Source organism: Sprattus sprattus (assembly GCF_963457725.1).
Source record: "Sprattus sprattus genome assembly, chromosome: 3".
NCBI classification, from domain to species: Eukaryota; Metazoa; Chordata; class Actinopteri; order Clupeiformes; family Clupeidae; genus Sprattus; species Sprattus sprattus.
The window spans coordinates 54418098-54442868 of NC_137922.1; the positions used below are offsets into that span (position 1 = coordinate 54418098).

Below are 24771 nucleotides of genomic sequence, written 5' to 3' on the forward strand. Positions count from 1 at the left end.
ATCAGTGATAGATCAACTTGTGGATTGGCCGTAAAGCAAGTCAAAAATGGCCCGATGTGTTTTAGGTCTTTTTACTCTTGTGAAAAATAAGTGTCTGGTATTTTGCCTGAGGTTTGGAGCATGACCATGAGATGGCGCTGTAACTTTCCCTAGATTTCTTAGGGGCTCCGCGTCTGACTTGGGGGGAGGCCTTCTCTTAAGGGCCCACCTGTGGTTTTGGGAAAAAACATGTCGTTTGTGACCAATGGCTATGTGTATAAGGTTATGTACAGTCATTGTGATCCAATGGCTATGTGTATAGGGTTATATGCAGTCATAGTGATTCAATGGCTATGTGTATCGGGTTATATGCAGTCATAGTGATTTAATGGCTGTGTGTATAGGGTTATCTACAGTCATTGTGATCCACTGTGCGTCCAATGGCTATGTGTATAGGGTTATATGCAGTCATAGTGATTCAATGCCTATGTGTATAGGGTTATGTACGGTCATTGTGATTCAATGGCTATGTGTATAGGGTTATATGCAGTCAATGTGATCCACTGTGAGTCCCAAGTGTCCAGCTGTGACCTAAGTCAGTGGAGATGGGAAAGGGGGCCCCGTTGAGTTTGAGTTTGAGGTAAATATTGAAGCTTATTGGTGTGCTCTTGGGATACTGGGGCCTTGGTTTGTTACCCTGAAGCTCTTGGGATACTGGGGCCTTGGTTTGTAACCCTGAAGCTCTTGGGATACTGGGGCCTTGGTTTGTTACCCTGAAGCTCTTGGGATACTGGGGCCTTGGTTTGTAACCCTGAAGCTCTTGGGATACTGGGGCCTTGGTTTGTAACCCTGAAGTGGCTGGTTCTTACTTCCTGCCTCACAGCTATGCCAATGCTAATAACATCAGCTGAATGCTAATAGCATTTTAGTCGTCATGCTTCAGTCATTCACAGGTATGCTGTCCGGTATGAAGTGCAGCTACAGCCTGCGTGTCTCAGATACACAGTCGTCATTCAGTTTCATCACAGCCCCAAACCTACTTGGACTCTCGTCAAGAAGAGTAACAATCGCTTAAGTTATCACCTTCAACTCAGAAAAAGCAAACCATGCCTTTAGTAGGGGCTATGTCTACAGTGCAACCGGAAAGTCTGCACACCCCTTTCACCTTCTCCACGTTTTATTACGTTACAGATTCATACTACAATAGATTGAGTTAATTTTTTGATTCAAAAGTCTACACACGATAGCCAATAATGACAAAGTGAAGGCAGGGTTTTAGAAAATATGCAATTTTATTTTACTGACCACAATAGGTTATTTAGGGCTTACATATCTGTACACACCCTCAGCCTAATACTTGGCAGAGTGGACAGACTCAATAGCTATGTCTAATATCGCACACTTTACAAAGTACACTGCAATACAGTGCACTTACATCTGTAGTGCATTCTGTCGCTGATAAGTGTTGTCTCAAATGGAACACTGACTGGCTCAAATGTGCAAGCCTTTTACCCATAAATCTGTGCGCAGCTTCCTCCAGGCCAACTGGAAATTTCAAACAAAGATTGTGGACCAAACTCCGCTGACGGCCATGTTTTGTATGTAAAATGTACATCTTTTGGCGTTTTCTCGCTTAGATTTTTTTAAGTTACAGAGGAATAGACACTGTACTATCAGATAACGCAGTTATTGTAACCAGCATAAATGGTTGAAGTGATTTGAGAGGCATCAGTCAGCCAACTTTCCAAACTGAAAAACGTAGCCAAGATGGCGCCCGTTTAGGGCGAGTAGTGTCCATCGTTTCACACTGCATATGTTTACTGTTTCCAGTGTGCCATCCGGGTACTTTCAGTGCCCTGAATTCTGCTGGTTCTATCAGTGTGAACGCCCTAAGCACTGAAAGTCAGTGTTTGAAGTGCACAAGTGCGCGGTAGTAGACAGAGCTCATGTGAGTGACTGTGACTGACACATTATACTGTTCCCTTCTGAGGCATTTACTCATCGGATTGCTCAGATATGATCATCTGAACCACTTTAGTTTCTTTTATTAATGTATCGTGTATTCCATTTCATTTCTTTCATCATCTGTCCAGGGGTGTGCACAGGAGTGGGCTAAGGTTGCTTGGTCAACTGCCCGTTTGCCCTCCTCAACTGAAGTTGCCCCTCCGAAGGAAATATATATATTTGCGATCAGGGGACGGGGTGCGTGGCAGCAACGGTTAGTGAGAGTTTCAAATGATATTGGCAAAATTTGCGATCAGATGACGGGGTCGTGGCAGCGGCTGTGACAAAAAAAATTATGTGTTGCACCTTTTTTCCAGGGCAGAGCAACTGCCCTTCAAAATTCCTGTGCACATCCCTGCATCTGTCCACTCAAGTTGTTCATAGCGGGTTCTGGTCTCTATTCAAATCGTTATGAGCTACCATTTTCAATTGAAGAGAGGCCCAGGCTTTAACCGATCCCCTGCCCACCTGCCACCTCAGTCAGTGGCCAGGAGAGAAGGAATAGAGTCAGTGGCCAGGAGAGGAGGAGTAGAGTCAGTGGCCAGGAGAGGAGGAGTAGAGTCAGTGGCCAGGAGAGGAGGAGTAGAGTCAGTGGCCAGGAGAGGAGGAGTAGAGTCAGTGGCCAGGAGGAGAGGAGGAGTAGAGTCAGTGGCCAGGAGGGAAGGAGTAGAGTCAGTGGCCAGGAGAGGAGGAGTAGAGTCAGTGGCCAGGAGGAGAGGAGGAGTAGAGTCAGTGGCCAGGAGGGAAGGAGTAGAGTCAGTGGCCAGGAGAGGAGGAGTAGAGTCAGTGGCCAGGAGGAGAGGAGGAGTAGAGTCAGTGGCCAGGAGAGAAGGAGTAGAGTCAGTGGCCAGGAGAGGAGGAGTAGAGTCAGTGGCCAGGAGGGAAGGAGTAGAGTCAGTGGCCAGGAGAGGAGGAGTAGAGTCAGTGGCCAGGAGAGGAGGAGTAGAGTCAGTGGCCAGGAGAGGAGGAGTAGAGTCAGTGGCCAGGAGAGGAAGAGTAGAGTCAGTGGCCAGGAGAGGAGGAGTAGAGTCAGTGGCCAGGAGAGGAGGAGTAGAGTCAGTGGCCAGGAGGAGAGGAGGAGTAGAGTCAGTGGCCAGGAGGAGAGGAGGAGTAGAGTCAGTGGCCAGGAGGGAAGGAGTAGAGTCAGTGGCCAGGAGGGAAGGAGTAGAGTCAGTGGCCAGGAGAGGAGGAGTAGAGTCAGTGGCCAGGAGGAGAGGAGGAGTAGAGTCAGTGGCCAGGAGAGGAGGAGTAGAGTCAGTGGCCAGGAGAGGAGGAGTAGAGTCAGTGGCCAGGAGAGGAGGAGTAGAGTCAGTGGCCAGGAGAGGAGGAGTAGAGTCAGTGGCCAGGAGGGAAGGAGTAGAGTCAGTGGCCAGGAGGAGAGGAGGAGTAGAGTCAGTGGCCAGGAGAGGAGGAGTAGAGTCAGTGGCCAGGAGAGGAGGAGTAGAGTCAGTGGCCAGGAGGGAAGGAGTAGAGTCAGTGGCCAGGAGAGGAGGAGTAGAGTCAGTGGCCAGGAGGGAAGGAGTAGAGTCAGTGGCCAGGAGAGGAGGAGTAGAGTCAGTGGCCAGGAGGAGAGGAGGAGTAGAGTCAGTGGCCAGGAGAGGAGGAGTAGAGTCAGTGGCCAGGAGAGGAGGAGTAGAGTCAGTGGCCAGGAGAGGAGGAGTAGAGTCAGTGGCCAGGAGGGAAGGAGTAGAGTCAGTGGCCAGGAGGGAAGGAGTAGAGTCAGTGGCCAGGAGGAGGGAAGGAGTAGAGTCAGTGGCCAGGAGAGGAGGAGTAGAGTCAGTGGCCAGGAGGGAAGGAGTAGAGTCAGTGGCCAGGAGAGGAGGAGTAGAGTCAGTGGCCAGGAGGAGAGGAGGAGTAGAGTCAGTGGCCAGGAGAGGAGGAGTAGAGTCAGTGGCCAGGAGAGGAGGAGTAGAGTCAGTGGCCAGGAGGAGAGGAGGAGTAGAGTCAGTGGCCAGGAGGGAAGGAGTAGAGTCAGTGGCCAGGAGAGGAGGAGTAGAGTCAGTGGCCAGGAGGAGAGGAGGAGTAGAGTCAGTGGCCAGGAGAGGAGGAGTAGAGTCAGTGGCCAGGAGAGGAGGAGTAGAGTCAGTGGCCAGGAGAGCAGGAGTAGAGTCAGTGGCCAGGGGGGAAGGAGTAGAGTCAGTGGCCAGGGGGGAAGGAGTAGAGTCAGTGGCCAGGAGAGCAGGAGTAGAGTCAGTGGCCAGGAGGAGAGGAGGAGTAGAGTCAGTGGCCAGGAGAGGAGGAGTAGAGTCAGTGGCCAGGAGGAGGGAAGGAGTAGAGTCAGTGGCCAGGAGAGGAGGAGTAGAGTCAGTGGCCAGGAGGGAAGGAGTAGAGTCAGTGGCCAGGAGAGGAGGAGTAGAGTCAGTGGCCAGGAGGAGAGGAGGAGTAGAGTCAGTGGCCAGGAGAGGAGGAGTAGAGTCAGTGGCCAGGAGAGGAGGAGTAGAGTCAGTGGCCAGGAGGAGAGGAGGAGTAGAGTCAGTGGCCAGGAGGGAAGGAGTAGAGTCAGTGGCCAGGAGAGGAGGAGTAGAGTCAGTGGCCAGGAGGAGAGGAGGAGTAGAGTCAGTGGCCAGGAGAGGAGGAGTAGAGTCAGTGGCCAGGAGAGGAGGAGTAGAGTCAGTGGCCAGGAGAGGAGGAGTAGAGTCAGTGGCCAGGGGGGAAGGAGTAGAGTCAGTGGCCAGGAGAGCAGGAGTAGAGTCAGTGGCCAGGAGGAGAGGAGGAGTAGAGTCAGTGGCCAGGAGAGGAGGAGTAGAGTCAGTGGCCAGGGGGGAAGGAGTAGAGTCAGTGGCCAGGAGAGCAGGAGTAGAGTCAGTGGCCAGGAGAGGAGGAGTAGAGTCAGTGGCCAGGAGAGCAGGAGTAGAGTCAGTGGCCAGGGGGGAAGGAGTAGAGTCAGTGGCCAGGGGGGAAGGAGTAGAGTCAGTGGCCAGGAGAGCAGGAGTAGAGTCAGTGGCCAGGAGGAGAGGAGGAGTAGAGTCAGTGGCCAGGAGAGGAGGAGTAGAGTCAGTGGCCAGGAGGAGGGAAGGAGTAGAGTCAGTGGCCAGGAGAGGAGGAGTAGAGTCAGTGGCCAGGAGGGAAGGAGTAGAGTCAGTGGCCAGGAGAGGAGGAGTAGAGTCAGTGGCCAGGAGGAGAGGAGGAGTAGAGTCAGTGGCCAGGAGAGGAGGAGTAGAGTCAGTGGCCAGGAGAGGAGGAGTAGAGTCAGTGGCCAGGAGGAGAGGAGGAGTAGAGTCAGTGGCCAGGAGGGAAGGAGTAGAGTCAGTGGCCAGGAGAGGAGGAGTAGAGTCAGTGGCCAGGAGGAGAGGAGGAGTAGAGTCAGTGGCCAGGAGAGGAGGAGTAGAGTCAGTGGCCAGGAGAGGAGGAGTAGAGTCAGTGGCCAGGAGAGCAGGAGTAGAGTCAGTGGCCAGGGGGGAAGGAGTAGAGTCAGTGGCCAGGGGGGAAGGAGTAGAGTCAGTGGCCAGGAGAGCAGGAGTAGAGTCAGTGGCCAGGAGGAGAGGAGGAGTAGAGTCAGTGGCCAGGAGAGGAGGAGTAGAGTCAGTGGCCAGGGGGGAAGGAGTAGAGTCAGTGGCCAGGAGAGCAGGAGTAGAGTCAGTGGCCAGGAGAGGAGGAGTAGAGTCAGTGGCCAGGGGGGAAGGAGTAGAGTCAGTGGCCGGTGGAGCCCCAGCACCAGTGATGAGTATGAAGAGTATACCCACTTCTCCAGGGACCACTACACCACTTACTCCTGCTTCACGAGCCGGGAACCAAGCGTCTTGCTCCTTTATTCCACTCCTGTTTCCCACTTACCAGGCTGGGCAGCTCTCATGTGTCTGCGGCTTGTTATACATACATGGGCAGCACACGGCCACCACAGGCAGATTGTTTGTTCAAAACCACAGGACAGCAAGTTTTCTACCTGATAGGGAGCTGAATTTGGGTTATCCTTGGTTTGGGCTATTTAAGCATCCAAGTCACCAGATAGGTAGCATTGGTGTGGCTACTGCTAACTACGAAGAGTTAGCATAAGGTATGTTCACCTCAATTACAGTCTCCATAAACATTGCATTACAGAAGACATGCTCAACTCTCAATTTGGGCTATTTTTGGGTTGTCAAAGTGGTTTGTGTTGAAGAATTCATGCACGTTGCGGCAGTTGAAGAGGTGTTGAAGTGACACCCCTGTGAATAGCAAGGAAATCCCACAGTGACCTGTAGGCATCGCCTTCCATGTTTTGATTCTGCTGCATCAGCACCGCCCTCCGCAGGGCAACACCATGAGCAGAACTCCTCGTCTTTAAAGCAGCAGTAAGGAGTTCTGTTCCAAAACTAGCAAGCTAACTACCTAAAAGGCATCACCACCAACAGCCCAGCTGACACTGATAGAAGCTTGCCAACTGACGAATTGGTGTCGTTTTGCAGTAAAGCTGGCAATGTCATGCTATGAAAGCTTTTCTTCCATTTTTGCAGGGTGTTCCAGCCCAGAACACAGAGCTACATACTGCATATCCTGGATGGCTAGTGGGAAAGGCACAGGTGTTTATCTGTCCTTCATATGACCATATGCATCAAACATGATTGTGTGGATTGTACCAAAACGAGTTGCCTATAAAACCATAACTGAAAAAGTGTCAAATTGTTACATAGTGTTACTTTAAAAGGGGCCCCAATGGACCTTTGTGTAAGCATGTGTGGACATGTTTAGACTCTGATCGCTTTAAGAAGTTTACCCTCTGCTGAAGGCGGTTCAGGGTTACCATACAGAGCCATTCACCACTTACCTTCGCATTAAGACGTATGGGGTTAAGTTTTAAGTGCTCAGAGAGAAAACAGGACTGACTTTTTCAGAGGCCCCTAAGCGGGTTACGGACAGTGGCGTGGTCTCACTTTACCCCAGACAGATTTGACCTCAATAATTGTTACTTGTACTCCGTGACCTCCATACTTATACCATCTTCTGTGAGATTTGTAATGGAAAGTTGAGGATGTATTCTGTATGGCAATGTTTATGGAGTAATTTGTAAATAGAGGGAGCCCTAAACGTATCTGTAATAGAGGTGAATACACCTTATGCTAACTCTGGAGTTAGCAGTAGGCACACCAATGCTTCCTATCTGGTGACTTGGATGCTTATAATATGCTAACTCTACATTTGTCTTATAGCATCTGTCATGGAATGATGGGACGCAGATCATCTGACTCAGATCCCAGTGCATTTTACAGCCTTGGAAGGGCTGGTTACTATCAGCTCGACTGTAAAAGTGGCTTTTTTAAACGTGGGTTGAAAACCTTCAGCATTCCATCCTCTCTTTGCTGCTATTTTTAACAGAAAGATCCCGTCTCTCCGCCTCGTCCCCGTATAGCTCTATTTTCACACATTCGTCTTCCTGTCAGCAGAACCTCTCCACCACGCTGGTCTGTCCTTCACACGAGCGGCCACAATCCTGATAAGGTGCGGGAGCAGAAAGAGGCAGCAGGGTGTAAAGTTTTAGGTGGTCACGACGACCTTTGACCTAGTGATCCATTTTGAACGGCTCCGAAAGGCCACCCTCCCACAGAGAAGAAGAAAGAGAGAAAGATGGATAAGTACACGTGGATAGGGAAAGAGATTGATTCCTCTGACCATCAGTTATCAATCTGTCAACATTGCAAATGTGTAGTATGCACTGCTTATATCACCAACCGTACAGAGAAAAGACAGGAAGATAGACACAGCGCAGTAGATAGATAGATAGATCAGTAGATAGACATAGATCATTAGATAGACAGATCATTAGATGAAGAGATTGATTTCTTCTTTTCGTTTCACTGAAACGTGATAGTTATATGGCAGTTTCCCATTTCTTTACACAGTCCTTTGCATTTTTGTTGAAAACTGCAAGGTCTTTTGGGCTGCAGGGGTTGGGTAGTAGAGTGCAGACAAGGCAGTGCTCCATTGTGTGGTCTGCTTCTCTCCACATTCACAGGTGGATGGGCCAGTCTTGTATCCCCATCTGACCAGAGCATCTTTGGAATGTCCTGTTCTTGTTCTGAGGTGGTTGAGTGATTGATGATGATCCTCAATGCACCAATGCATGCATTTATCATTACTAAAATGCAAAAATCTGCAACTGATGCATTATTGTGAGCGCATGATTAGGACATGTTGATGCCAGGATGATCCTGTGCTGGATATGAGCATGGGTTGTGTAGCCCCCCTGTGTGTGTGGCATGAGCAGCAGTGCCTGTGTGTGTGGCATGAGCAGCAGTGCCTGTGTGTGTGGCATGAGTAGAAATGCCTGTGTGTGTGGTGTGGGCAGCAGTGCCCGTGTGTGTGGCATGAGCAGCAGTGCCCGTGTGTGTGACGTGAGTTGGGCCTGTGTGTGTGTATGAGCTAGGCAGCCCTGTGTGTGTGGCGTGAGCAGCAGTGTTAGTGTGTGCGGCGTGAGCAGGAGTGTGTGTGTGTGTGTGTGTGTGTGTGTGTGTGTGAGTGTGTGTGTGTGTGTGTGTGTGAGTGTGTGTGTGTGTGTGGTGTGAGCAGCAGTGTTAGTGTGTGTGGCGTGAGCAGCAGTGATAGTGTGTGTGGCGTGAGCAGCAGTGATAGTGTGTGTGGCGTGAGCAGGAGTGTGTGTGTGTGTGTGTGTGTGTGTGTGTGTGTGTGTGTGTGTGGCGTGAGCAGGAGTGTGTGTGTGTGTGTGTGTGTGTGTGTTAGTGTGTGTGGCGTGAGCAGGAGTGTGTGTGTGTGTGTGTGTGTGGCGTGAGCAGCAGTGTTAGTGTGTCCTGAGGGATCATTTAGATGATGGCAGCAGAGGGGGGATTATCGGCCTAATCTCTCATTAGGGAGTAATGAGCGGTGCCCACTGCTCCAAGCACAACACGTTTTTCTTCACGTCTCTCTCTCTCTCTCTCTCTCTCTCTCTCTCTCTCTCTCTCTCTCTCTCTCTCTCTCTCTCTCTCTCTCTCTTCTTTCTTTCTTTCTTTCTTTCTTTCTTTCTTTCTCTCTCTCTCTTATTTGCTTTCTTTCTGTCTTTCTCCTTTCTCATCCTTCTGCAAGCTTTCTGACGTCCTTCTCCCTGTATCTTCTCTCTCTGCCTCTATGATCTTGCATTCTTAATTCCTCTCCTGCTCTTATCAACCACTTGCTCTTTTTACCTTCTCAAGCCCCCAGCCCCACCCCAGGGATGTTCTCTCTCTCTCTCTCTCTCTCTCTCTCTCTCTCTCTCTCTCTCTCGCTCTCTCTCTCTCTCTGGGCGTAGGGTTAGGGGTGTCTGGATGTTCTCTCTCTCTCTGGGCGTAGGTGTAAGGGGTGTCTGGATGTTCTCTCTCTCTCCCCCTCTCTCTCTCTCTCTCTCTCTCTCTCTCTCTCTCTCTCTGGGCGTAGGTGTAAGGGGTGTCTGGATGTTCTCTCTCTCTCCCTCTCCCTCTCTCTCCCTCTCTCTCTCTCTCTCTCTCTCTCTCTCTCTCTCTGGGCGTAGGTGTAAGGGGTGTCTGGATGTTCTCTCCCTCTCTGGGCGTAGGGTTAGGGGTGTCCGATTCTGTCCTGACCCGGTTAGCCTAAAAGTGACAGCAGTGTCAGTTTCCTTGACAGGCGGCGAGGCGGGGTGTCAGGTGTCCCCTCAGTCCCCCCCCCCCCCCCCACCCCACCACCACCACCATAGCGTGGCCCGTCCCGCTCGACAGGCGCCCCGGCCCTGCCAGCACACATCTAAGGGACTGCCGCCGTAAAAGTTGATTTATTAAAGTAAAAAACACTTCCCATTCCTCTCTTTTACAACAGATACACTCCAGGGTGTCGTGTTTCAATGAAGAGAGGCTCATTCATTAGGGAACGTCCATGCAGGAGCGTGACGACGACCCAGTGTGTGCGTGTCCTTAGACACGTGAAGGGGAAAGTGACTGGATTGTTTCTTTGGCAGCCTCCCAAAAGGCCCCATATATCATCAATTACTGTGCTACAAGTCTGGTGTTGTTTTGTGTTTTTGTGATACTGAGAATAGTGGGATTGATTTCTTCTCAGAGACATAATTGGCAATTGCCAATCAAATTGGCAAATCAAATAGAAGACAACTTGAGCGATACAGCAGACCTCGTGAAGGAGACCCTGAAATGAATCAGCAAACGGTGATGGCTGAGACCTCCTCTTGATTAAACTGTTAGTAAATGTCACAGTTCACTGCGCCCAGTACTATTTGTGGGGCATTGATCTTTGAGTTGCTAGTTCCATTCATTGACTGGTGACAACCTGGCCAGTAAGTAACAGATACCATTTCAAACTGAATTTCAAGAAGATTTGTTCATTGATTAAGGGATCATTTCTGGGGGTCGTTGTTCAATTGAATAGAAATTACATCCGTTTCCTAATGAATTGGCCATTAATTCACTGTAAGGGGAATCGCATTTGTTTTAGAGAGAGCGTTTAGTGAAGATGTAACTGCATTTGAAGCTGGTGCTTTGTGTTTCTTTAATTATTATGCACTTTACACCATACATCCTTCATCCTACACTGTACATAACTGAATTGTATTGTTTGTATTGTATCATATTGTCTGTATGTATTGTTTGTAATTATTGTAAATATGAGAGAGCTGCAAGATCCCACAATTTCCCCACAGGATTAATAAAGTATTTATCTATCTATCTATCTATCTATCTATCTATCTATCTATCTATCTATCTATCTATCTATCTATCTATCTATCTATCTATCTATCTATCTATCTATCTATCTATCTATCTATCTATCTATCTATCTATCTATCTATCTATCTATCTATCTATCTATCTATCTATCTATCTATCTATCTATCTATCTATCTATCTATCTATCTATCTGTCTATCTTCTTAGTGGACAGAGGGGGAAGAAAGAAAGGAAAGGAGTGAGCAGAAGGAGAAAAGCGCCGTCAGAAAAGGAGATTTACAGTAGGGAAGTGCAGCTGCTACACCCGTTGGTGTGGTGGGGGTTCTCCATATCTGACACATTCATTCAGACATTCTTTGAGGAGAGGGCTTATTTAGGCCACCGCTTGTTTCTGCAGATTGTGGACGTCTCAGAGAGGCGTTTGGCCTCGACTGTTTTTGGTTGAAAAAAAAAAAAAAAGCAGTATTTATTGTTACACCAGGTTTTATTGCTCTTAGCTTGATTGTTCTCTCCCTTGTACATCACTTTGGACAAAAGCGTCTGCTAAATGACTAAATGTAAATGTAAATGTAAATGTTCATTCTAGAGGTCAGAAATACTAAGGAATCGTTTAGCTCTCCACTACAGCTGCTTTCTTGCCTTTGTCACCTTGATTCATTGAGAGACTGTCTGTCATAAATAAACGAACTCATGGCTCAGGCCTGAGTGCACAACCGTCTGAAGAGGAGTGTGTGTCAAGGTTTATCAGCTATTACTACACAAGTCAGTTACTCATGTACACAATATACTATAGAAGCCAGATACTCATATGCTGCAGAAGTCAGATACTCAGATACTCATATGCTACAGAGGTCAGATACCCAGATACTTATATACTACAGAAGCCAGATACTTAGAAACTACAGAAGCCAAATACTTATATGCTACAGAGGTCAAATACTCATATATTCATATACTACAGAGGTCATATACTCATATATTCATACACTACAGAGGTCATATACTCATATATCCATATACTACAGAGGTCATATACTCATATATTCAAATACTGCAGAGGTCATATACTCATATATTCATATACTACAGAGGTCATATACTCATGTCCTACAGAGACCAGATCCTCATATACTCATATATTTAGTCTCTCTCGTAGGATACATACAGCAGGTTTGGTCTTTTGCTTCGGAGCTGTAATGCAGTATGACTGTCTTCAGGGGGAGGAATGTTGTGAACAACTGTGACAACTGGAGCTCTGTGTGTGCGTGTGTGAGTGTCAGAGTGTGTGTGTGTGTGTGTGCGTGTGTAAGTGTCAGAGTGTGAGTGTGTGTGTGTGTGAGGGTGATTTAAAGAGAGTAAGCGTGTGTTTGTTATTAAGGAGAATAAATTTGCAAAAGTGGAGACATTTGGGCTGGCGCAAGTACCCTCCTGTCTGTGGGACAAGCTGCTAAATGTTGAGGGCAAAAGGTGTAAACACCTTAGGGGCAAAAGCGTCCGAAAGGCCCCTTGTGTTCCCAAGAGCGTGCATGTGCAACACACACAGAGAGTGATACCGGCGAGGACGGACCGGCAGGCTTCGCCTCTGAGCCGCGGCGGGTGAAAATGTGCCGGGTGCATCTGCGCCAGGATTCGGAGTGTCTCACTCTGTTTATTTTTAGCCTTGGCACTAATACGGACAACACGGCCTCAGCTGCTGGCGCTATTCTTACAGCCAATTCTGTCACAGGTACTCCCTGATCCGCTCCCCCCAGCTCAGCAGAATGCGGCGCGGCGACTACCGCAACCAATTACACGATACATCAGTGTCATTGGCCGCCGAACCGATTGAGCACGTGTTGTTGCCTAATCAAACACAAGCAATTACCGTGGTTTATGGAGATACGTCTGTCATGTAGATGGTGCCCGGCAGAGAACACTTGGATGGCCTCGTATGTCACTGGCTGGCTGTGGGGTGCTTTAAAGGGCACGAGCATTAACGAGCAAAAAACTGGCAAACTGCTTGTTTAATGAGACCTTTTATGATCTATATTAGTTTTGTTTTTCAAGTATTTTAATATGTTCGAGTCGTAATTCATGGATCTCAGTGGTGAAAGATCTTAAAATAGTAGTTATGCAAAGATTTTCTCTACTTGGGTCTCCCTCTCTCGCTCTCTCTCTCTCTCTCTCTCTCTCTCTCTCTCTCTCTCGCTCTCTCTCTCTGGTTGCAGGGTGTGAGGAACAGACATAGAGGAAGATAAATTGAGCATCTGCTGCTGCTTAAGTCCAGTATAGTGGCAGTATATAGCCTTGGAGCAGAACTTTAGAACACAGCAGAGGTGGGTCGGTTCCGACCCAAGTCCAGTATAGTGGCAGTACATAGCCTTGGAGCAGATATATAGAACACAGCAGAGCTGGTTCTGTTCCAACCCAAGTCGTGTGGCCCATTTAAGTGTGATTCAATTAAAGACATTGAACAGGTGGTCACTGGGACTGCGCAGATCTGACTTTTACCGCCGTGACCTGTTCCAAACCACACCCTCGGTCTGGAAAAATCTCACTCCTTGCACAGTAAGCAATTAGGGGGGCGAAATCAAGCAAAATCAGGGTATAAAAACAGAGAAAGTGTCTAACAGGTCAAAGAATTTAATGAACGGGATGTTTCATCGGTTGAATCGCGTGAGCACATTTTGAAATGCGTTCTTTAAACCATTGGGTTCTATTCTCTGAACCTCAGAGTTCATTGTAATTGAAGAGCGGCACAGGACAGTGGAAACAGGTGTTTGTGAACTCTGATGCGTCTGAGTGTGTCCACCCCCTTATGGCTGGCGTAGCCTTGGTACATTTATATGCTGTGTCAATCTCCCCGCCTTAACGATGACCCTCTTTCATCTCACCCTCATGGGCACTCGTCCTCGGGCACAGCACCCTCCGTGTCCTGGGGCACAGGGTGGGGCGCATTAACACGGCTATCAGTTCAGCGTGGGGGGGGGGCTGGGTGGGTTACGACAGGCCGGACCGGGCCGGATTACCAGCGGAGCCCTGCCGCTAGGCTGCTAGGAGCCTGAGGCTGCAGATAGAAAAGGGTTAGAGGCAAGGGAGAGAGAGAGAGAGGGAGAGAGAGAGAGCGGGAAGGAGAGAGGGGGAGAAAGAGAGCCAGAGAGAGAGAGAGAGAGAGAGAGAGAGAGAGAGAGAGAGAGAGAGAGAGGAGGGAGAGAGAGGGAGGGAAACCCTATCCTGGGTGGATATTGAATTAAATGTCACATGGACGCAGTGAGGGAAACACTGACAGCTTGTCCAGCCTGCCCCCCACACCCAACCCCCAAAATTCACAGAGGTCGTCGAGCCGGCCACATGGACAACAGCTGAAGGGGGGGGGGTTGGATGGGGGGACCGTGGTGGTGGTGATGGTGGGTGGTGTATTGGGGTTAGTTCACGGAGTCACAAACTCAGAGCAAAAGAACTCAGAGTTCAGGACAGTGTCCCAAACAGTCCAAACAGTGCTGGGTGGCAGAGACAGGAATGTGATAGCAGATGGAAATATATGATCCAAGGCCGTGGTGGGGGGGGGCGGCTTTGGCGGTGACTGTGCAGGCCCCTCCGCCATCGCGTAACCTCCTCTGAAGTGGCCTCAGTGATATTTCTCAATGAACACACACCATTGGACGATGGGGGAGGACGAGGAGGACACTCTTGTGAGGAAGGGACACTGGCATATAGTCAGTGGTGTAGTCCAGGGTATACGCAGGTATACGGAGTACACCCACTTATTTTTCAGTCAGCATTGAGTATACCCACTTCTCAAAACAGGGCGTTTATCCTGTGCTGTATGGGCTGCTAAAAAGTATACCCACTTCTCCAGGGACCACTACACCACTGCTTATATTCACTGCTGTGGGGAAGGGTCTTTGAGATGAGTGCTAAATCACTCACAGCAAAAACGCATGAGTGTGATGGAGTGTGGCTACATGCAGCTCAATATCAGTGCACAATAGTTTACGCAACTCATTTCGTTAACGGCGTTAGAAATCTAAAGAGTTTTTCTAACAGAGTTAGAATTCTAAAGAGTTTTTCTAACAGAGTTAGAATTCTAAAGAATTCTTCTAAAGGAGTTGATATTGTAAAGAGTTCTTCTTATGGAGTTAGAATTCTAAAGAGTTCTCAAGAGTAAGCGCTCTAACTCAAAGCTTGACCGATACCGATTGTTGACTGTCCTTAATAAAAATTCTAAAAATAGGGCCCAGGTTAATAAATCCTGAAGCTATTGAATTGTAGTCATTCTACCTTTTTCTCATCAAAAGGTAATGTAGTAAATATGGGGTTTCTCACTGACAGTTATGGGTTTTTATCTACATTAGTCATAGCTGTGGCTTACTGAAACTGAAATCTGAGAGTGAAATATTATTTATAGAAATGCGCTCTCGCAACACACTTGCATAAAAACACTGAAATGATATGCTACTATCTGACGTTATGCACACCTCCCTGACCTCTGTTCAGGTATCTTTCATCTTGCTAACATGGATCCATCCCAAAAGCTAAGAAATACTTCTTTCTTAGGTTATGGAAGCATCTCAAGTGATAAATGAAAGCATTGCCTAACACAAACCAATGAAAGTGGCCACCTCCCATATACCGTGACATGACATAACCACAATAAAGGCCCCCTTGTCTAGATTTTGATCTTTGGATTGAGAGATAGGCTGAGGGATATTTGAATAACCATAGCTTCATATGGTTTTCAGGTTGATAATGGACATCTTAATACAGTAGATGGATATTCCAAGAAATCTTAACAGGTAGATTCAAGTGATATAGACTCTATTAATGTAGATTCTGTGGATGTTGATTCTACTGATGTAAATTCTAATGATGTAGATTCTATTGATGTGGATTCTGTTGATTTTGATTCTACTGATGTAGATTCTACGGATGTAAATTCTACTGATGTAGATTCTATTGATGTAGATTCTACTGATGTTAATTCTACTGATGTAGATTCTACTGATGTACATTCTTCTGATGTAGATTCTACTGATGTAGATTCTATTGATGTAGATTCTGTTGATATTGATTCTACTGATGTAGATTCTACTGATGTAGATTCTATTGATGTAGATTCTGTTGATATTGATTCTACTGATGTAGATTCTACTGATGTAGATTCTATTGATGTAGATTCTGTTGATATTGATTCTACTGATGTAGATTCTATTGATGTAGATTCTGTTGATATTGATTCTACTGATGTAAATTCTAATGATGTAGATTCTATTGATGTAGATTCTGTTGATTTTGATTCTACTGATGTAGATTCTACGGATGTAAATTCTACTGATGTAGATTATATTGATGTAGATTCTACTGATGTTAATTCTACTGATGTAGATTCTACTGATGTAAATTCTTCTGATGTAGATTCTACTGATGTAGATTCTATTGATGTAGATTCTGTTGATATTGATTCTACTGATGTAGATTCTACTGATGTAGATTCTATTGATGTAGATTCTACTGATGTAGATTCTACTGATGTAGATTCTACTGATGTTGATTCTACTGATGTAGATCCTGTTGAAAGGAATGGACTAGAAATCTGTGTAAACGAGGGCTAACCCAGCAGCAGCTGCGTCCCCAGTCCAACTAATTTATGACTTTACAGTGGAGCCTGTTTCCAGGGTTGCTTTGAAGTTAAGGGTGTCTAGAAAGCATGAAGGATTCGTACACAAACAGTAACAGCAAGAACATGTAGAACACAAAAGTAGTTAGTAAAATGAAATACAAGATGTTGTGCAGGCATGGTAGCACAGGTGAGTACACTGCAGTTCATGTCTGTGGCCAATGTCTAGGTAGTCATTAGACCAGGTTATTTTATGTCATTATTAAAATGATGCAGTTACAGGCAAAAGTATTAACAGTCTGGATAAACAGCACTGCAATAAAATTGGGAAATTCTGATATTAGACCTGTCCAAACTACTTTTCATCTTGATGTTAGACCTAACCAAGCTGCCCTCAATGTGAGAGTAGACATGTCCACCTCTCTCCTGAGATCTGACCTGTACAAGTTATGTCTGTCCAAACCACTGTATGTTGACATGTCCTGTGAATGTTCTTATTCTTTCCGTCCTCTCGACCTTTTGACCTCCGCCCTGGGTCGTGATAACAGGTGCGGTCAGGATGGCAGCTCATTCTTCAGAGACAGGCACGCTTTCCTCGGCATTAAAAACAGCACTGAGGTCAAAGGGGGTCTAACAAAGACCAAGTCAAATATGGCTGATAGCAGGCTGTACCCCAGCTGTAGGGTGCTATTTCAGACAGGTTCCACTGTAGCACTGCATAAACTGGGTTTACTGGGAGAGTGGGCAGTTTGGGTTGTATGAAGCCTGTTAATTCCTTACTGTGAAGGGAGAAAGCATATGTTGGTTTCTCCAAACCACTTGTTGTGTAGTCATTGGCTAGGCTCTTTTATGTGTTGTTGTTGGTCTGAGGTATTGAATTAAGTGCTTGTGGTGTAAAGTATTTGAAATATTTCATTTGGGGTTTTATGGAGATGGTGTGTGGTGTTTATATCCTGATTGACAAGAGGTATTTAAAGGGAATCTACAGGATGAATCAACCTGGGCACTATCTTTAGATCTTTTTGGGTCAATTTCGTTTTTACTAGAAACAATTAATAATCAAAATCGGTCCAGTATTGAGTTAGAACTCTAAAACAGGCAACTGCTAAACAGCTATACAATGGAATCCTATGAGGCATGCCATCACGTCAAAGTAATCCGCTTGTTTTTCTCACCACTGACAGGCTTGTTTTTCACCACTGACAGGCTTGTTTTTCACCACTGACCGGCTTGTTTTTCACCACTGACAGCCTTGTTTTTCACCACTGACAGGCTTGTTTTTCACCACTGACAGGCTTGTTTTTCACCACTGACAGGCTTGTTTTTCACCACTGACAGCCTTGTTTTTCACCACTGACAGGCTTGTTTTTCACCACTGACAGGCTTGTTTTTCACCACTGACAGCCTTGTTTTTCACCACTGACCGGCTTGTTTTTCACCACTGACAGGCTTGTTTTTCACCACTGACAGGCTTGTTTTTCACCACTGACCGGCTTGTAAATGTTATTATAAGGTATTGCCAACATGAAAAGGAAATCTCCCACAGAGATACACCTGTGTCTGTTTACCTCAATAACTGTCAAGACACTGTAAAGAAAATGGCTGTTTGTACTGTCAGTGTGTGACCTCTGTCTTTTTCCGGTGTCTGTCATAGCCCCCCACTCTGTGCCTGTAGTTGATTCCTGACAGGAGGGGCTCGACAGCAGCGCACTGTAGGCCCGTGGACTACTAGCACTGTCTGCCTAATTAAAGTTCATGAAGACACTGTATACCCACTAAGCTGTTTTACAGCTGATGCTTTGGATGCTGGCTCTGTCTCTCTATAATGTATGTATAATGTACATCTGCCACATTATAGGTTTTATACTCTGATACGTATATGGTTCCATCTGCTCTCTCCTGATTCTCTCTTCTTCTCTAATCTCCTTCATTCCCTGTGGTATCTCTCTCTCTCTCTACCTGGCTGACCTAAAACAGGGCCTTGACACAATATCAGTTGATCAGTAGATAATTACATTATTGAATTATTAAACTGAATTGAATATATTATGTATTTTATTGTTTTGGCTCTACATAAATAAAATTGAATTGAGTTGTATTTGTCTTTTGTTTTGGACTCAGATTCAATGAGAGCGAGGTATTTCATATGTGGTGCAGGAGTGAAGTGTTTGATATGTGGTAATTGGTGTGATGTATTTCATATGGTGTTTGGTGTGAGGTATTTGATGTGGGGTGATGTACAGCTTGTGCCATTTTGTGTGAAGTGTTGTATGTATGGTGTTTGAGTACAGTATTTTACTTGTGTTTTGTTTGATCTATGATCGTTGGCATGATGTTTTGATTTGTTACTCGATATGTGGCGCTTGGTTCAAGGTACTCGACGTTTGGCATTTGGTGTGAAGTATTTGATACGTGCCATTTGATATGTGGTGCTTGGTGTAAGGTACTCAATGTTTGGTATTTGGTGTGAAGTATTTGATATGCTACATTAGTGAAGTGCTTGACGTGTGGTCTTTGACATTAGGTATTTGTGTGCGGTGGTTGGTGTGAGATGCTTGATGTGGGGTGGTTTGTGTGAGATGTTTGATGTGTGGTGATTGGCAAAAGGTGCTTGTTCCTCATCTTACACTCCTCCCCTATTCCTTTGACAGTAAAAAAATATGATCTCAGTTTTCCTTCGACAGTTCTGCAGTGGGTTAAATGACACCCGGAGATACTCAGCAGCTCTCCCTCTCCTCCACCTCCTTTTCCATTCTATAACTCTTCTCCTCTCCTGCTTCTCTACCTCTGCTTTCTCTTCTTTGCATGTTCACATCTCTGTCTCTCTCTGTCTCTCTCTCTATTCTGCTTTCTTATTTTTGCATGTTCACATGTCCAGTGACTCCCAAAAATCTTTCTCTCTGTCTCCACTCAGTCCCACTCCCTTTCTTTCTCTCTGTCTCTGTCTCTCTGTTCTCTCTCTCTCCCTCTCTGTCTGTCTGTCTGTCTCTTTCTCTTTTCTGTCTGTCTCTATCTCTTTCTGTCTCTCTCGCTCTCTCTCTGTCTCTTTCTATCTGTTTCTGTCTCTCTCCCCCTCTCCCCCTCTCTGTCTGTCTGTCTGTCTGTCTCTCTCTCTCTCTTTCTTTCTCTCTTTCTTTCTCTGTCTGCCTCTATCTCTCTCTGTCTGTCTCTCTCTCTCTCCCTCTCTGTCTGTCTCTCTCTCTCTCTCTCTCTCTCTCTGTCATCTTTCAGCTGCTGTGCCTTCTCCTTGTGCTGCTCCACTCCTCTGTCTCTTTCTCACTCTCACACTCAGTCTGACTTTCTGTCACTATGTCTCTGAAGCATTTTAGCACCCCTTCCCCTCTTCTCCTTCTTCTTCCTCTTCTTGCTCTTCTTCTTCTTCTCCCTTTAATCTCTTCTTCTTCCTCTTCTTCTGATTTTCGTCTTTCTGATAACAAACCAGTGGGTATCCCCCCCAACCCCACAATCTAGTTCCATCTCTATTACCTGGATTCCCAGAGGATTATTGTATAGTGAACTGATACTGGAAATACTTTTAATGATTGATGTCAATAAAATATGATACTTTTGCAACTATGACCAGTCATTTTAAAGCCCTCTCACCACTGCACAAGTGACCCAGGGGTGAGGCTCTACCACCCTCGCTCTCTCTCGTTCTCTTTTTGTCTCTCTCTCCTGTTCATACTCGCCACGTTTCTGTACCCAACTAACACTTGTTCGAAATTAACCTTCTGCCACCCCTCTCTCTCTCTCTCTCTCTCTCTCTCTCTCTCTCTCTCTCTCTCTGCTTCTCTCTCTTTCTCTCTCTCTCTCTCTCTCCCTCTCTCTCGCTCTCTTTTTCTCTCTCTCTCTCTCCCTCTCTCTGCTTCTCTCTCTCCCTCTCTCTTTAAACCCCCTTTCTACTTCAGGGCAAGCCAGTTGAGCCATCACTCACAGGGCCACCCCACCCCCTCCCCCCCTGTACCCCCACCCTCAGCTCCTCCGCCCCTCCGGCTTCTTCTGTCTCCCTCTCTCACCTTCTCCGCTCTCCTGATTCCACTGACCATGCATGTTCCAAAAACAGATATCATTTTCATCTCACTGCAACCCCCCCCCCCCCGACTCCTAACGCCTGAGCCCTAACACCCCCCCACCCGAGCTGAGGCCCCTCCCTGTTACCTCACCAGTTCCTGTCCAAGTCCGACCACTCCAGGCCATAGAACCTTCAGCCTTGGCTCCGCCCAACAGCGCTACATACCAGTGGGTTGAGTGGGCGTGGCCGAGTGGCGGCCTGGGCCAATGGGACGGCCCCAGCGTTGGTATAAAACAGTCCGACTTCCTTCGATCATTCGCTCTTTCTGTCAATTCGCAACTCCTACAAGGGAGGGGGTCCAAAACTGGGGGACAGATTCTTAGGAACGGAAACAGCAAAGACACTGAACTGCCACGGATAGACGCGCATCGACTTAGCCTTCCTCTCGCTTTCATCCCATCCTTCCGTACAGGATGGAAGACGCCTTTACCAAGGAGCCCGCAGAAGTGGTCGCCCACTTCGGGGTGAACGCAGAATCTGGACTCACCCCAGATCAGTTCAAGAAGCAACTGGACAAACATGGCTACAATGGTGAGGACTCCCCGAGATTGGAAGAACGCGATGTGTGTGTGGAGGGGGTGCTGAGAAGAGTAGAGAGAAGAGACATAGTAGAACACGGCAGCCTAGATGAGGGATTTTTTTTTAAACGATGGTTCAGTCTCTCGTAGGGGTACATCTGCATGGCAAACATGGGATGTGTGGGATGGTGTAATGCAGACTTGAGAGAACAGTGCGACAGCTTCAGAGTGGGCTTTCCTATTGATGAATGTGTGGCACTTCAAAAGAAGAAGAGAAAAAAAAAAAGAAAAAAAAAACAGCTGAGGGCAAAAACTCTGTCACTGACTTCACCGTCCCGAGGCCCTGAGAGAGGGAAGGGAGGCGACAGGTTTGGCCTGCAGAAGCTGCAAAGCAGCGCTTCTAAAATAGCTCAGAGGGGAGTGAGAGAGCGAGACAGGTGACCGCTGAAGGCCCAAGGCCTGGTGATTTGAGAAGCCTTGAGTATACGAGAGATATTTTGGGCCCTGGGTCCTGGTGCTGGGGGGGGGGGGTGATGGGGGGGGGACAGGGGGGGACAGGGGGCTTTGAGGAGTTGAATGATCAGAGGGATGATTGATAGCAGTCTGACAGTGTGCAAAACAGGCTATGGGGGAGGGGTGGATCAGTGAGGGAGCGCACCTGTCACAATGGTTTGCTTTAGTGATTAGAATGGCGTCTGCCGGCATGCGCAGACCTTTTCCTGATAGGAGCAGATTTGGCTGAGTTCATCAGCACCACTGTTTTGGTTCTGTGGATTAGAATGAGATTAGCAGACGAGCTTTGATTGATCTCTCCTTCTCTTGGAGATGTCAACGGATGTGTTTCCACTTCATGTGACTGACGCAAGCAGCTCTGTCTCTCCTTGAAGCCTGAACACAAAACTTGCAGAAGTGTTTTTAGACAACGATAAATACTGCCATTCAGTTTATGTCATAATCGGCAAATCCAGTCGTTTTTCCAAACATACTGTCCTGTCTGTCTGTGAACCCCAATGGTGTGACCTCTAAGTCTCTCAGGTCCTGTTTCGTGTTGCATTTAATGATTTTACTGTCAGTTGATTTCTTCAGTGAGAAAACTGTTTTATAATATCCTAGAAAAACCTTAGTATATGTGGTGTCTATATATAGCTATCCTTTGAGGCAACTCGAAAGTATGGTGAAACTGAACAATATGTTCCTGACAAAGTTCCGCCAAGGCAGGTTTTGTCTATGAACCCGACATAAATGGATTTTATTTCTTTCATTTTTGTTTGTTATTTGTTTGTTTATGTTGTGTAACAAATACTAATCGTGGTGATTTTGTTTCTCTCTCTCCTCTCTGTGTCGTGTTCTCCTGCCTTCAGAGTTGCCCGCGGAGGAAGGTAAGTCCCTGTTAAAGCCTGCACCGAAGGCCTTGCCCAACTATCACATACAACACCACTAGTCACAAGTTCAATTCAATTCAATTCAATTTTATTTATATAGCGCCATAACAATACAATTGCCTCTAGGCGCTTACAAGTCACTCTTCAAAGTATATATTAGACATGGACCTGCATGTCACCAAATGTTCCTTGGCACATACTGTCACACTCTTTCCAGGATAATGGCCTGATGAGATCTCTCTTTCTTCTCGTTCCTCCTCTCTTTCTCCTCCTCTCCTCCTCTCTTCCTCCTCTCTTTCTCTCTCCTTTTGCCTTCTCCCTTTCACAGGTAAGTCCATCTGGGAGCTGATCTTCGAGCAGTTCGAGGACCTGTTGGTCAGGATCTTGATGCTGGCTGCTGGTATTTCCTTCGTAAGTATCCTCTCAGCTGGGCATCTAGTGTAGTTTATTTACAGCGCACCACCACCACATGCTATATGCTAGTCGCTGCACTCCAGCGCCACCACATGCTATATGCTAGTCACTGCACTTCAGCGCCACCACATGCTATATGCTAGTCACTGCAGTTCAGCTCAGCCGGTGTAAAGTGAACCCACATTTTAGTTGACATTTTGGCAATGGAAAGGTAGATAGATTATCCCTTTTCGGGGCAGTGTTGTATCATTCAGTCAGAGGTAGTTTCCCCATTCAAAAAAGGCTTCCAGACCCTTGCTGTCAGTTGAACATTCCTATAATAAAACCAGCAGTCATCAACAGCAGTAATACCTTTGGCCTTGTTTTTCAAAAGCGTAGCCACTTTGGCCTTGTGGCATTTGGCTTAGCGAGCCACCATTTCGCCGGGGCATTGAATTGCACTGGAGCAGCAAAGCCAGTACACCAGCCAGCTGCACTTGCCAATCCAAGATGGCGCAGGTCGAGGTCGCATTCATGGCCAACAGAACACCTGAGATAGTTCCACCATGGTGCCCCCCCCTGTTACAGGCCAAAGCCTGAGGGGCCCAGAACCCCCCCCCCCCCCCCAGTTAGCGTGCATCTGTGCTAGAGCAAGGCTGGGTTTGAGGCCCCTCTCTACTGTGTTAAACGTCATGTAGCTTTTTTCGTCCCCCATAAAGGGCATTTTTAGCATAGTACAGCGTCTTGGGTGTGAATGGGAGTGTGAGTGGCTGCCTGCGTGTTGGCTCGGGAGGGGGGGGGGAGCAGGTTTGGGGGTTAGGAGTTGACACGAGAGGAGGGTATTAATTCCAACACCCACACCCGACCCCCCCGACCCCCCCCCCCCCCCCTCACACACAAACACCCCCCATCCACGCCTTGGCAGCTGCTGGTCAGGCCCTAGAAGGAGAATACTGAGAAGGGAGTGAGGGAGAGGAAGAGGGGCCAGGAGGAGAGGGGTTTATTTTAAGACAGTCCCAAGCCCGGGACAGAAACTGTATCCCTCCGTAAAGGTCAGCCTTGAAGGAAGGAGGGATTGCCTTCCAGAGAAAGAGAGAAAGAGAGAGAGAGAGAGAGGGGGGGGGGGGGGGGGGGGGGAGAAGGTGTGGAGAAGGGGGGGGGGGGGGAGAAGGTGTGGAGAAGGGGGGGGGGGGGGGGGTGGGTGTGTGGGTGAGATCATATCAACAGGCAATATTGTTGTGAAATAACTATTCATGTCAAGTGTGTTAACCCGCAGGACGCAGAATAGCACAGGGATAGTTCCAAGCTAGCAATACCACCCCCATCTAGTCCGTGTTAACATGCTTTTTTATTTTAGGATTGGATATGGTTTTCTTATTAATGACAAAAAGGTAGTTTTTTGAGAAATACACTTTGTTTGGAATTTTTAATACCGTTCTGAGTACAAAATATTTCAACTCCACCTGTACCCTGTACCCTGAACTTCATTGGAACCCTGAACCCGTTCATTCATTAATTCTCTAATGCACCCTCTCTCTCTCTCTCTCTCTCCCTCCCTCTCTCTCTCTCTCTTTGTATGATGCAGGTTCTGGCTTGGTTTGAGGAAGGAGAGGAAACCGTCACCGCATTCGTTGAGCCCCTTGTCATTCTGCTTATTCTCATCGCTAACGCCATCGTTGGTGTGTGGCAGGTCAGTAACACAACACGCACACATCACCATGGAAACAGTCAGGATTTCACTTCCTGGGTCAAAGAAAAGGAAGTGATAGCCTTTCACTGTACCAGAAGTCCTGATTGTTTCTTGCTGAAGCTTATCTCCAATTAGCACTAATTATTTTCACTGAAGTGGACACATGTGTATATCACATCAGAATGAGCCACAGTGACATATCACATATGTAAATCACAGCAACACTTGTGTTTAAGTTTCTGGCCATGACTATAGGTGAATATATAACACTATATTATATGAATACATTATTATATGGTATATGATTATAATGTTAATTGTTTGTATGTGGGTGTGCCACTAACCTGGTCTTTCCTCTCTCTGTGTTATGCCTGTCTGTGTGTGTGTGTGTGTGTGTGTGTCTCTCTGTCTCTTTTTGTGTGTGCGCACTATAGGAGCGTAATGCTGAGGATGCCATTGAGGCTCTGAAGGAGTATGAGCCCGAGATGGGCAAAGTTTTCCGTTCCGACAGAAAGAGCGTGCAGATGATCAAGGCCAGGATGATCGTCCCCGGTGA

General features: G+C 47.1%; 1 protein-coding gene across 1 annotated transcript in view; it reads left to right on the forward strand.

Moving 5' to 3' along the window:
• The first annotated feature begins 20482 nt into the window (after nucleotides 1-20482).
• The window catches only part of atp2a1l (ATPase sarcoplasmic/endoplasmic reticulum Ca2+ transporting 1, like), a 16234-nt gene continuing 11945 nt past the window's right edge, over nucleotides 20483-24771 (forward strand). The window contains exons 1-5 of the mRNA XM_080835069.1: nucleotides 20483-20763; nucleotides 22112-22129; nucleotides 22461-22543; nucleotides 24111-24215; nucleotides 24650-24771. The exon at nucleotides 24650-24771 is cut by the window's right edge and continues 17 nt beyond it. Of these exons, the coding sequence (XP_080691195.1) occupies nucleotides 20646-20763; nucleotides 22112-22129; nucleotides 22461-22543; nucleotides 24111-24215; nucleotides 24650-24771 (446 nt within the window). The 5' untranslated portion in view covers nucleotides 20483-20645. The remainder of the gene's footprint in view (nucleotides 20764-22111; nucleotides 22130-22460; nucleotides 22544-24110; nucleotides 24216-24649) is intronic.